The sequence below is a fragment of the Quercus lobata genome, chromosome 2 (assembly GCF_001633185.2).
Source record: "Quercus lobata isolate SW786 chromosome 2, ValleyOak3.0 Primary Assembly, whole genome shotgun sequence".
Classification (NCBI taxonomy): Eukaryota; Viridiplantae; Streptophyta; class Magnoliopsida; order Fagales; family Fagaceae; genus Quercus; species Quercus lobata.
Window position 1 is genome coordinate 20375354 of NC_044905.1, and position 14377 is coordinate 20389730.

A 14377-nucleotide genomic window follows, 5' to 3' on the forward strand; every position below is an offset into this window, starting at 1 on the left:
ATGACTAACAAAATCTTCGTTATGGATGGTTGCAGGTATTTGATGAAGAGCTCCAATTGCAACATATAACAACATTTATTGTGAAAATTATCTATTGTGATAATGTTTAAGTAAAACTCAACTACTGATTGTTGGAAGATGATATTTGTAATCATTTTTAGAAGTTAGCAAATAGGTTTAAAAAAAACTCAACATAATAGATATTCATATTTTGAATAACTACTCTAAATTTGTGTAATCAAAATTCTTATATGAATGAGATTAGGATTGTATGACATACATTTTTTTGGTACATGGTTTCATATTTCTACAAATAAAAAGCACTACCTTAATTTTCTAAATGTGCCACCCAAATTAGTCCCATAAAGTTTCTTAAAATAAGTGATTAATCAGACCATATAAATAAGGGTTTTACAAACGTATGCCTTTAGGGTATACATTAGTAAACCACTTTAAAAAACTTTTTATATAAAAATGAAAAAGTGACTAACTTTTTTGACACCTTTTCAATTTCCCATAAAAAATTTCTAAAATGTATGATTAATATGTATCTTAGGGGCATACATTAACCAGACCCAAATAAAAGGAAAATTGTTCTTTAGTATGTAATTGTAGTAGGAAAATGTTGATGGGCACCATAAAATATTTTTTAAGGATGATTTATAATAGATGTACACTGCATAGTGCATTGTAGTAAAGTAAGAAAAATATTATTTATGTCACCCTATCCACACTCAGAGCATCCACATTGGTGGAGTTATAAATTTAGTAATTTGGTACTATAAAAAACTACTTTATTTATTTTATCTTTTCACTTTACAAAATACCCAACATTAGTGGTTTTATTTTAGCTTTCAACATAATAAAATAATATATCCACTATAATAAAATAATATATTTACTACAATAAACAACAATCGCAATCGCCACCGCCATTACAATCGCAATCGCCACCGCCAATACAATAAAATGATAGTTTATTCTTTCTATAAAAAAATAACCAATATTAACTAGTAATAACCTACCACTTAAGATTTATTATGAAAATATTGTGAAAATATTATGGTATCATTTCTTAATTTTAATTTCTTATTATTCTTTATTTTATTTTTCTCTTTATCTCTTTATTTGTTTTCATACATACACACTTTTTTCTTTTCTTTTTTCCTATTTTTCTCCTCCTCCACACAGGTATACTTTGCTCTTCACTCTCATCCATACATGTTTCTTTCCTTTCTTTATTTGTTTTCATTTTTGTCTCTCTCTCTCTCTCTCTCTCTCTCTCTCTCTCTCTCTCTCTCTCTCTCTCTCTCTCTCTCTCTCTCTCTCTCTCTCTCTCTCTCTCTCTCTCTCTCTCTCTCTCTCTCAACGTTATCAAACGGCCCCAAGATCTAGAATGGTTAAGTGGAGGAAGAAGGGGAAAAAAGGTCTACTTTCATACATGAAAGGCTTTTTTTCAAAGTGTTCACACCCTTTGTCAATTCACTCTTTTTATCAATTTCCCAATCAAACGCAATGCTGTTTTGTCAAACAAATGCTATTTTGTCAAACAAATGTTGTTTTGTCAAACAAATGCCAACTTACAATTCCTATACATACACCCACTCTCACTCACAAACTTTCTTCTATTTTAACTCCAAATTTCCATTTCGATTTGATCTCTCTGTCTGACAATTCACTCTTTTTATCAATTTCCCAATCAAACACACTGATTCAGAGCATTTCAATCAAGTCTGAGCCTCACAAAACCGAGGCTGTTCTGGTGCAAGACTCAATTGTCAAAACCGTGATCCTACTGTCAAAAAGGTATAGTTCATTCTTTCCATGCATTCTCTTTCTCCCATTTCTTTTAATTCCCAATTTACCATATCTTTTATCTTCTCAATCTTCTACTTATAGATCCCAATGGTTTTCCTGACCAACGAAGGAGCCTCCTCATCTTCTTCCACTCGCCAATGGAAGTATGATGTCTTTTTGAGCTTTAGAGGTGAAGATACCCGTGCAGGTTTTACAACCTATTTATATAAGGCTTTGGAACAAAAAGGTATTAACACCTTCATGGATGATAAGCTTCCAAGGGGAGAGGAAATTTCAGCAAAACTTCTCAAAACAATCGAAGAGTCAATGGTTTTGGTTATTGTGTTCTCTAAAAACTATGCAGAGTCCAAATGGTGTTTGGACGAACTTGTTAAGATTGTTGAGTGTATGGAAATTGACCAAATGGTTCTATTTCGACCGATTTTTTATAACGTAGAACCAAGAGAAGTACGTAATCAATTGGGAAACTTTGGGATAGCGCTAGCTAACCATGAAAAGGAGTTCAAGGATAACATGGGGAAGATGCAAAGGTGGAGGGAAGCCTTAAGTAAAGCAGCTAGTGTGTCTGGATCGCATTATGAGAGAGGGTATGTATCTAATGGTTGATATCATGATCCATGCTTTTATACTTCTAATGGTTTACCAAAACCACTAGATGCAAAAGTATGAAAGTATTCTATTTTGATCATATCATTTTTTTTTTTTTTTTTGCTGAATATTTTTTATCATATCAATTGGTAGGAAGCTAGTTAGCCTACAAAGGTCAATCTTTGAAGTTGAAGAATTTTAACCTTTCCAATTAAGAGTTTCACCCTGGTATTTTTTATTATTTTTCCAAAATATTGTTGATTATTTCTTTCCAACATTGGTAGCGGACAAGGTGGCTGGGTCTAGGAATTTTTTTAAGAAACTTAAATTATATATACAAAATCTAATAAAAATAATAATTACTTGAATATATTATCAAAAAAATAAAAATAAACATGCAAATATAAGCAATTTTACAATTTTCTTTTACAAGTTTTTATACTTTGAAATCTTCATTATCAATACTATTAGCTTCATTATTATTTTTAAGATTAATTATTATTATTATTATTGTTATTGTTGTTGTTAAGTGAAAAGGAAAACAATACACCTAGACCCATGAATCCGAGTACACCAATAACTTAATTTAATTGCCCAAGCTAATACCATCAATTTTTTTTTTATATAAGAAATACGTAACTTTTATTAATAAGAAGATAAAAACATTACATCTTGAATCAAAGTTGGCTTAATGAAAATAGAATTTTTCTCTATTTAAATTACGAAATTAACAATACCCCTAGCATGCTGAGCTAAGAAGTGTGCAGGGTGATTGCCCTATCTTCTCATATGAGATACCAAGACCTGCTGAAAATCCCTAAACTTGTGTTTGATCCCATCAATAATATTGCCAATAGTAGCTGGCAACTCACAATACCCATTTATAGAATCGGAGACAACCTTTGAGTCACACTCAAACACGACATCATGAAAGCCCATATCCCAAGCAAAAGTTACTCCTTCCATTGCTTTCGCTTCACACTCTGACGGTCCCAGTGCACAAGGTATATTTTTGCTTAAAGCTGCCAAAACACAGCCCACGTCATCTCTAATCACAGCTCCAACTCTAGAGGATTGTGACATTGTGTGCCCGTTTGGATTCAGCAGAAAGGATTCAGCGTTTTCCGCTGAATCCTGGGGTGTGTTTTCTGAATTTTTTTTTTTTTTTCCCAACCGCACTATTTGACCAAGTCAACCGTGAACAGTGTACTCGTGCATTGTTCACGGACCCACAAATTCCATTTTTCAGCAACTTTTTCATTAAAAATGGGTCCTACGATACTATTCACACATTTAAAAATTATTTTGCTACAGTGTTTTCAGTTTCAGTTTTCAGTTTCAGCAAAAATAAGCTCAATCCAAACAGATCTTGTGTTGCTCCAATCGTGGCTCCATCAACATTGATCTTATATTATATATTATATAAAAAATAATATAATATAAAGTTTACGATCCTATTTTATAAGCTAGTGCCTATAATAACTAAATTATTGTACCACTTTCTCCTTTAATAAAAGAAAAATAAAAAAAGATTACCTCCACTACAATCTACGGTACTGCGTACACATACTGATTTTTCTCCCTCATTGAACATTACGAGTAGTGATCTTAGGTCACTGATCTTTCAAAAATATCAATTAATAAAATATAATATACACTTACTAGTTACTTTACTAAAAAAAGTCAAAATCAAACTTTAAATATGAAACTCAAATTGAACACAGGCAGCTAGCACAACAGCAGTAGTCATGTACATGGTTATAAGTTCTCAATCCGGATCTTAGGATCTTAAAATCCTACATTCTTAAAATGTCCCAAATCTCTTTAGGATCTGTACCAAAGTAGGATTTGTGTGGGATCCCCCTCCGGATCTTAGCAGCCTCCAAATGGAGCCCAAAGGCTCCAAACTAACTACTACTGTTGAGAGATTTTGATGATTATCCAATGGATAATGCGGACCATGTGATTATTTCTGACAATGTTGAGAGTGTCATTTATAATGATCAACTTTACTTTGAGAAACCTAGTCAAGATAACCAAAACTTTGGTTATGATGTTTGAGTGTGTTTGTGGTGTTGTTTGAAACGTTATTATTTGGTTTATGTTATTTATGTGAAAAATTATGTACTGTTATCTATTTTGTGTTGTTTATGTGAGACATTATGTATATTTGTAGTGTTAAAATTTAGAATTTGGTATTTATAAGTTTAAACTTTGAACTTTGAACCTTGTTTATGTGTTTGTAATTTAGTATTTTGCCTTCTATTAGTAATTTTTGTCAAAAAGTACTTTTGTTCTATGTTTCTTTAACAAATATTATAAATTATAATTATAGGAATTTTTTAGTATTTTTTTAATTGAAAAGTAGGATTTTACAATCCTCATCCCGATCCTACAATCCGATCTCCAAACCCTTTCATCAATTCTGTGTGAGATCTCAATCTTGATAACCTTGTTCATACATACACATAGTCATGATTACACAGAGAGAGAGAGAGAGAGAGAGAGAGAGAGAGAGAGAGAGAGAGAGAGAGAGAGAGAGAGAGAGAGAGAGAGAGAGAGAGAGAGAGAGAGAGAGATAAATACAATTCACAAGTAGAGTAGTTGTGTGGAGGCAGTTGAGCTCTAAGCAGACGTTGTCTCTTTGATTCTGTTAGGTTAGGGTTTTTGTTTCCCCCACACACACACACACAAAAAAGATTTTGTTGTTGGGCTTTTTTTTTTTTTTTTCAAATTTTAGATCAATAAAATTTGTTGTGGGACTTTTTCTTTGTATTTAAAAGGACCAAGAATAATTTAGGGTGCTCATAATTTTTTTAGGTTACACAATACAAAATATTTAAAAAATATATGAAAAAGATTTCGAACATAACATAGCGCCACCACTAGTAGTGGGTTTCCAATAAATATGCAACCTCACGTGAGGTGAGTTTTCATGCAACTACTTGATAAGATTCCAAAAGTAATCTACAAGCCATTTTTTCAAATAGAAAAAAAAAAAAAAAAAATGTTAATATTAATGATAGTACGGAAATCTTCTACATGTACTGTATTTAAAAACGTGTTAGTTGTATCTTAGGACTCACAAAACTAGATATCTCAAATTTGGATTATCTGCTAATCTAACTCATTATAAATCTGAATATGTTATGTATGTTTCTCAAAAAAAAAAAAAAAAAACTCATTATATGTTATGTTTTCTTGTGCCATGTGATTGGCAGCTGCGCAACATATAAATGTGAATATGACTTTATCCAAGGAATTGTTAAAGAAATATCAAGTGCTATATTTAATCGGAGACCGTTATATGATGCTAGCTACTTGGTTGGAGTAGATTCTCGTGTAGAGGCCATAAAGTCACTTTTAGATATTGAGTCGAATGAAGTTCGCATGTTAGGAATTCATGGACTTCCTGGAGTAGGTAAGACTACAATTGCCAATGTTGTTTATAGCACAATTGCTCATCATTTTGAAGGAAGCTGTTTTTTAGAGAAGGTTAGAGAAAAGTATATAAATGGTAGCATAATACAACTCCAAGAGAAACTGCTTTCTAAGATCTTACGAGATAGCTATTTGAAGGTAGAACGTGAATCCGAAGGAACCAATTTGATAAAGGAGAGGATTTGCTGTAAAAAGGTTCTTTTAGTTCTGGATGATGTGGATAATTTGGAACAAATAGAAAAATTGCTTGGAAAATGTAACTGGTTTGCTTTAGGGAGTAGAGTCATTATAACAACAAGAGACATACAAGTGCTAACCACTCTTCCAAGAAATCATCTAATTTACAAGGTCGAAGAACTGAGTCCATGTGAAGCTCGTGCTCTTTTCAATACGCATGCCTTCCACACAAATGAACCCGAGGAAGATTATTCAAAACTTATAGAGCAAATTATATCTTATGCTAATGGACTTCCACTAGCTCTACAAGTAATGGGTTCTGATTTGTGTGGTAAAAGTATATGTAAATGGAGAAGTGCATTAGAAATGTATAAGAACATTCAACATGAAAAAATTCAAGAGATGCTCAAAATAAGTTTTATTGGATTGAATAAAAAAGAACAACATATTTTTCTTGATATTGCATGCTTCTTTAAGGGATTCAACAAGGATTATGTTGTAAAGATATTAGATACTTGCAACTTATATCCAGATATTGGTATTGGAAGGCTTATTGATAAATGTCTCATAACCGTTGACAAATATGGCACATTGTGGATGCATGACTTGCTACAACAAATGGGTAGAGAAATAGTTCAAGAAGAATCTGAAGAGCTTGAAAATCGCAGCAGAATATGGTGTTATGAGGATGCTAATAAATTACTAACTGGTAATAAGGTATAAGTTATTTTGCTTAACCTTTTATTTTTCCAAATATATTTTTCATTTATTTTTTCCTTTTCAATATTGAAGAAAATATATATTTTGTTTATAGTTTTAAAATAATTATACTTTTGTCGGTTTCTATTATGAAGTGCAACTAATTCTTTGTCTTATCTAGGGGTCGAATAAAATTCGAGGCATAATGTGGTGCGAACCTGAACCAATAACAGTATCATTGAAAGCTTCAGCTTTCAAAAAGATGGAAAATCTCAAATTTCTTATAATTAATAATGTACAAAATTCCAAAAAACTTAAATATCTTTCCAATGAATTAAGATTGTTTGAATGGTCAGGATATCATTTTTCCTTGCCATCCAAATGGTGTCCTCAAAAACTTGTTGGACTAAAGGTTTCGAATAGTTGCATCAAGTCAGCGAAATTATTCAAGCAGGTATGAGTTTACAATTTGTGAATCTTCACTTCTCTAACATTATGTTTGGTTTGAGAGGAAGGAGAGAGAAAGGAAGAGAAATTATATCTTTTCAACTGTTTCGATAATATAAGAGAAAAGAAAATGTACTAAATTTGTTAACAAACCTATCACTTGGGTCCACATTTTTCCTTTCCCCGTATTCATTTTCTCTTCTCCTTCCCTCCCTTCACTCAAACCAAACAAAGGGTAAATGTTATTTTTAATATTAGATGAAATAAAATTTGTTTTTCTTTTTTGCCTTTTATAGGGGTGCCATTACAAAAATTTGAAAAGTATCGATTTGAATAGGTGTCAATCCATCACAAGATTACCTGACTTATGCGCTCCAAACTTAGAGACATTGGACATTTCATTTTGTGAAAATTTAATTGAGATTCATGACTCTGTTGGACTTCTTGATAAGCTTAAAGATTGGGACCTCCAAGGCTGCACGAATCTTCAAATACTTCCAAGCACCCTCAAGTTGAAATCTCTTAAAGTATTTGATCTAAGTAACTGCCTAAGGCTTGAGAAGTTTCCCAATGTTCACCCTGAAATGAAATGTTTAAATTATTTATTATTGGATAATAGTAATATCAGAGAATGGCCTTTATCACTAAGATATCTCACCAAAGGGGTTATCAATTTAGAGCTATCGAAGTGTGAAAACCTTGGGAAGGGGAAGTTTTTGGATAGCACCAATAAATTGCAACTGCTTGAGGAAATAGATACCCCTACTGTCAACTCCTTTGATAGTTTTTCGGGATCTGGGTCTCTCAGCTTGACAAATTCGCATCTCGATTGCTTTGGAGGAAATATAATTGATTTAGATTTTTGGATGAAGAATGATTACTTCCCGGCATTGAGATATATGCGTATAGATAACTCCAATATTGTTAGTATCCCTAAATGCATTAGCAGATTATCTAGATTAAAAAGGATTTACATAGATAATTGTAAGGAGCTTCGGGAAATTCCAAGGCTTCCACAATCTATTAGACATGTGGATATAAAGAAATGCCCATCATTGCTTCCACAATCATCAAGTAGATTATTGAATCAGGTGAGGTCTCTCCTTCATATTTTGTTACTTTTTCCAAATAATTTGAGACTTTCTAAACTTCAATTTCTTGTCTCTGTTTAATGCAAGCAGTTTGGAAAAATTCTAGGGATTCTACCTAATAGAGTCCGTGAAGGTGCAAGAAGCAACATATTAATGGATCTCTTTGACGAACCTCAATCTGAATCTGATTCTGACTCTGAAATTGAGTGTGCTTATCTTTTACTACCACGAACTAAGATTCCAAAGTCGTTCAAATTCAACCATCAGAGTTTTGGAAATTCCATATCATTCAGGGTTGGTTGCAAATTTCCAAAATTGGCTGTCTGCGTTGCTTTTCGTTCAGCGAAGACGCATATACGCAGACACTTTTACAGACAATTTTATGTTCACGTTTCCATTAATGGTTGTAAACAGAAATTCTATTTTCTACCCGCAGTAGAAAGATGCGAGGAACTGTGGTTATTTTCTAAATCTCTTGGGCAACTGAATAAACCAAATCTATCTGAACAGAATCAGGTTGAGGTTGAGGTAATGTGTCAATTCCCGCACCACACTGTATCTGGTACTCATCACACTGATTTTATAAAATGGTTCGGGGTGAATGTAGAATGCATCTGCTGTCCTCAGAAATCAGATATTACTTACTTGCCGCTTCCGAGTGACAGGAATGGTTGTGGGTCATCCTCAGTTTTGAATGACACTAAGCTCCCTTCTTTTCAACCTGTTTTCCCCACTTCTTATGGCTCAGTTATGGATTGCGGGGCTTTTAACAATGAAGGAGATTTAGGGAATTAAATGGAACCACCAAATACCGGGTTTGAACCTGGTTTGAAGGGCTTTCTTGGTGATTTGAATGTGTCATTATCGGCCCCTAATGACTCTCAGCTCCTTGTATTGTTACCTCTTCCTTGTGGTCCAAATATGGATCATGAGGTTTCCAACACCGTAAATGATTTGAGGCTTTTGAGGGGCATTCATAATGATGGGTGCAATTTGAGTTCGTCACTAAATGACTCAGATGAAAGAGAAAGTGAACCTCCTCTGCTCCCTGATACGACAAATGGGTTTGACTTCGGCTTTGGCCAGCCAAATTTGTTGTTAGGCTCAAGTGTTAGTGGTGGGTTTCATTTGGGTTCGTCTTCAATGGCCCATGCCAGTGTAAACGATGATTCTGATTTTAATATGGGTACACCACCGAAGAAAGCGAGGACATCTTGATCACACTTCAAAGAATTATGCCTCTCTTTGTTTCCCTGATTCCCATCTGCTCCAATGCCAAGTTAGTCCCTTTCACTAGTAAGTCTTACAACTCCAAACCCTTTCTCTTTTTTTGGTTGTTTGAATGGTAATGTTATGAATATGGAATGAGTACTTGCTTTGTTTCTTGGACATATATACATAAAGGAAGTGCTTTTATGGTCTTGTGAATTGGGTTTATTTCAGCTCGTCTTATTCAAGTTTTTGTTCTGTTGTGCACGCTTGAATATTCTATGAGTAATAGCTTACGACCCTTGTAGTCATGTGGTATTTGTTTTCCTTAAAAGCGGTTTATAACGTAAAAGGTGTGTTTTTGGAGTGGAAGTTGCTACGCAGTTGAGATTGTAGCCTGCTATTTCTATTTTATTATGTAATCACAATAGAAACAATTCCAGGAGTGAATGTACAGTTTAACAATGAACAATTTGCCTATTCAGTGAACTTGTTGTGTGACATAATTAAATTCTGCAGCTTGGAAACAATCAAGTATCTGAATTTCTGAGGACTTCATCAAATGATTGGTGTGCATGACAATGGAATTGCAGCTGGCAAGTGATTCTATTCAATGCTTGTGATCATCATTTCGTAATTGGCTCATATAACTTCTTTGCTGGTTAGCCTCTATTCAATAATAGTTTGTGATCAGCGTGTAAATATTTCAAAATTGATTTTGATTTCAGATTAAACCTGATTTTCTTGTACTGCCAGGAACTGAGATTCCAAAGTCGTTCAAATTCAACCATCAGAGTTTTGGAAATTCTATATCATTCAGGTTGGTTGCTATAGATTTTGGAAATTCAACCATCATAATTGGCTCTGTATTGCTTTTCATTCAGCAGAAGCACATATATGCAGATTTTTTCATGTTCACATTTCCATCAAAGGTTGTAAATAAAAAGTCAATTATCTAAGTACGAAAGAAAGCTATGAGGAACTGTGGTTATTTTCTAAATCTCTTGGGCAATTGAATAAACCAAATCTATCTAAACAGAATCAGGTCAAGGTTGAGGTTGAGGTTGAGACTGGGCTGAAGATGAAGCTTCTCTTAACTCTTGCCACCTTCATCACCCTTATTCAATCTCTTTGTCTTCATTTTGCAAACAACACATAATTATGATGTAAGAGAATATCCCCAAAGACACGGTGGTACCATTCTCTGCCAAGGTGTGCCTCCTTTAGTTATATATTTGACCACCACGCACCCTTGATCAGTGGTCACTCCACAAGTATAAGTACTTGTGAGATGTGGGGGGCAAGGACCAGTGTTCTAGTCTCCAAAAGAAAGCTTCACACACATATACACTTAGATTAAACTAGAGTAGAATTTCTATCTTGCAAAAAAAAAAAAAAAAAAAAAAAAAAAAAAAAAGTTACATATTTGGGTGCCTCTCTCTATCTCTCCCTCTCTTCATTCATTAGTTAATAATGAATTTTAATGTTATTGTAAATTATAAAATAAGTATATAATTTCTTTTATTCATTTATTGTATTGCAATTACCTGGCCTTGTTGCTGTGAAGTAATTGGTGGCGGCGTGGCGCCCAAGATCCCTTTCCACCTTGCAATTTGGTTTTCTTTTATAGTATGATATTTGTCTTTTATTGATCGTATTCATCTGTTTCTAGTGCATAATTTTTGTTTAGCTTAACATCAATTAAGTGCCGAGTAAGGTTACCTTCAATGTTTTGGAATAGCTCAAGACCTCTGTTGTTAACAGTAAGGCCCGATTTCTTCCTTTCTTGATTTTATGTTTGGGTTATGTACCATATCCTTAGATGTTCAATTTGGTTTTTTTGTTTTTCATGTCCATTTTTTTGTTGCTTTGGTGAAGGCATTTATTAATATTGGAATGTACTGGAATCTATGATGGTTTTTATAACATATATTTGCTATGTATGCTGAATGTGTGGATTATTACTTTTTGACCAAAAAACGAAAAGCTTGAGTTCAATTTGAATGAAGATTCAAGATGATATTGAGGTTTCCATTAAAAAATAAATAAATAAAAGAGATGATATTAAGGTTATATATAGAGGCTGGGTGAGCTGTAAATCAACTTGAAGGAATAGACTTAATAAGATTCTTATTATTTCCAATCTTCAGGTTTTGATATATGAATGTGGAGTGAAAAGGTATTGAGAATCACTGTGTTATGTCATAAAGAAAGCTATCCTGATTTCATTTACTATTATCTGTACTACTGGCTTCCAAGCTGTGAACTTAAGTTTTGGATATCCCAAAATATTTCCTCCTTGCTCACTTACAATTTTTCAATTAAGGGGGATAAATTCGTAAATAAAAGCCCACAATATAAAACCTCCACTAAATCTATGTTCTTAGCCGTTTACAACTGCTTCATCTCTTATCCTTTTTGAAATTGAAACAAACATGCTCTCTTTTCACTTAGCTCTTATCTTTTTGAAATTGAAACGGATGCACTCCATTATGTGAAACTCTTAAACATCTCATGCATTTTACAAACTCTGGGAGTTTCACAACAGCCTGAGGAAAATTTCCACAAGCAATGACTCAGAAAGTATGTTTTGGCCTTTTTTTTTTTTTTTGGGTTGGGGGGTTTGATACTACAGTTTTTGGCTGCTTTGTTTTATAATGGTATTATTTTAACATTTATTAGTAGCTCTATACTTTCTTTCTTTTTTTTCCTTTTCTGCATTAGATACAAACTTATTTTGGGTTGAATTTTTTTTTATACAATTGCATCAGGTAGTGTATTCCTTTAAACATTTATTAAAGTATTGTTCTTTTTTTAATAAATTTATTAAAGTATTATGCAATTTAGAATCAAACAGAACACTAATGGGGGTGAGAATTTTTAGGAGGTGGTACTCTGTTTTTTAGTGCTGCTACTTCAAGAGTTTTGGACTCTTTGGTGAACAAGGATAGAACCTTGCTCTAAATATTTATCAAGAATGTGGGAAATAGTCAAACTTTATAACATCAGCAAACTCAATTCACTACAGATTTTCAGAACACAATAGTCAATCCAAAGGTATGTTTCTTGAAATTTAAATTCTTAATACCAAACCTGATTCCTTTATGTGAAACTTATACATCTCACACTTCCTTATTCTTCATATTGAACAGAGAAATCTCCACTGGGAGTTTCAGCAAAAGGTACATTCAACCAAATTTAATGAAAAATCCCGTCATCAGTCAAAAGGTATATTCTATCAAGTTTTCTATATTCTCTTACATATTTGATTTATGATTGAAATTTTTTTTTTAATGCAACAGAGATAGAATCGGATGACATTTTGTCAACAATGGTTTTACTTTCTGCTGCTCCACCAGATTCCAACGCCAAGAATGTAATTTTGTAATCTTTTTAGGTTTTCAAATAATGTCATTGATTTCAAATATTTATTTAGTTTCCAGTAGTATCTATAGTTGTGCTCTGAGGTTTTCAGTAGTATCTCAAATTGGAATGTATGGAAAATTATGATACTAAATCCAAAAAAAAAACCTCAGAGCATGCGCGAAGTACATGTGATGACTGATGAGGCTAGTTATTATTATTTTTTTTTAACAAGAGTCAGTGAGTAATTGCTTAATTTCCTTCAATGTTTGATTTCATTTAAGGTGTAGTTGCATTTTCCCTTCTAATTAAAGAATAATAAATAACGCATTGAGCCATGCAATGAGTAGCATGTAGTGAGATTAATTCATATTTAGAAGAAAAATGCTAAACTTTGCAGTTCTGTTGTAAATCAGATTGGCAGTAAATATGAACTAGATTTCCTAAAGTGAAGTGATAGAAATTGATCTTGCATTCATATATTATTCCTAACATTCCCTTATTTTGTTGTCTTGATCAGAGAAACTTTCCACATGAGATAGGCTGTTAAAATGATTAAGGTGAAATGTTATGTGTCTTATGTAGGAGCATGCATTAAGTGGTTATGTGTGAAGGGTAAAAGTTTTTTATGAGTCATATGCAAACTTGCTTTCTTATGTTTGGCTTCAAAGAAATGCTCCTGTATTCAGTGGCAAAATCAAATCTAAGGAGACTATTCTCCTTATGATTAGAAGAGACATTAAGGCCTAGGTCGAGTTTATGAAGAGGGAAAATTTTGTTACTAAATAGTCTTATGTTAATTGGGGTGAATTTCTCTATTTTTGATGATAGCCACAATTGTGGGGATCTTGTTTGATTATTTGCAAGTTCAGTTTCAATTGCTATTTAGTTTACTGCTTGCTCTATTTGTGTTGTTAGGTGTTGCAGCTTTTAGCTACTAGTATTATGCTATTTGTGTGTTACTTGAATACATTCATAGAAAAATGTATGCTTATCTATAATTCTCCTTAACCATTTTTGCTTACGTATTTTCTACAATGCCAAACAAACTACAAGATGCATCCAAACATGAATTGCTTGCAGACAAACCTTTAATCTTCTCCAATTTTTATATTTTCTAATTTTGTTTTATTGTTGAGAACTTCTAGATTTGGATAGAAAGCATAAGAAAATGCAACTTTTGAGAAATGTTCTGCACAATTTAGGTTCATATCCTTTACGAGTTAAAAAGCCAGACATGATTGAGATTTCTATGTTCTGTACAATTTTTTTTTCTATTTATTCTATTTTTATGATATAAAATTTAATGTTAAATAGATTTAGGTGTTTAAGGTTCAATTCTTAGACACCAAAATACCTTAGATCTATAAAGTCAAGCTGAATCAAGTAATGCATGCTGTGATAAATTCTTGAAAGGTCCTATTAGTCTAAAGGATTATTTTTGTTGTTTCTTTTTTCAGTTTTAGTTTGTCATGTTCAATGGAGTTTAAAACCTCTGAGGCATCACTGTACAGAAGTAGTTTTGCAGATCCCACTTTAGTGAT

The 14377-nt window shown here is 32.9% G+C and overlaps 1 protein-coding gene across 1 annotated transcript; it reads left to right on the forward strand.

The window, feature by feature from the left end:
• Nucleotides 1-2058: 2058 nt before the first annotated feature.
• LOC115960897 (TMV resistance protein N-like) lies at nt 2059-13062 on the forward strand. Its single transcript, XM_031079904.1, has 10 exons — nt 2059-2405; nt 5628-6741; nt 6905-7177; nt 7467-8261; nt 8352-9557; nt 9990-10131; nt 10227-10290; nt 12355-12527; nt 12623-12698; nt 12773-13062. Exons 1-5 carry the CDS (start codon nt 2059-2061, stop codon nt 9054-9056), a joined length of 3234 nt encoding a protein of 1077 aa, XP_030935764.1. The 3' UTR covers nt 9057-9557; nt 9990-10131; nt 10227-10290; nt 12355-12527; nt 12623-12698; nt 12773-13062.
• Nucleotides 13063-14377: the final 1315 nt, after the last annotated feature.

What these genes read in the sequence shown, in the direction of transcription:
- LOC115960897 (XM_031079904.1), top strand. Translation starts at nt 2,059, where the DNA reads ATGGATGATAAGCTTCCAAGGGGAGAGGAAATTTCAGCAAAACTTCTC. An exon ending in GGATCGCATTATGAGAGAGG is followed by an intron (nt 2,406 to 5,627) that starts GTATGTATCTAA and finishes TGTGATTGGCAG; the next exon opens with CTGCGCAACATATAAATGTG. An exon ending in CAAGTAGATTATTGAATCAG is followed by an intron (nt 8,262 to 8,351) that starts GTGAGGTCTCTC and finishes TAATGCAAGCAG; the next exon opens with TTTGGAAAAATTCTAGGGAT.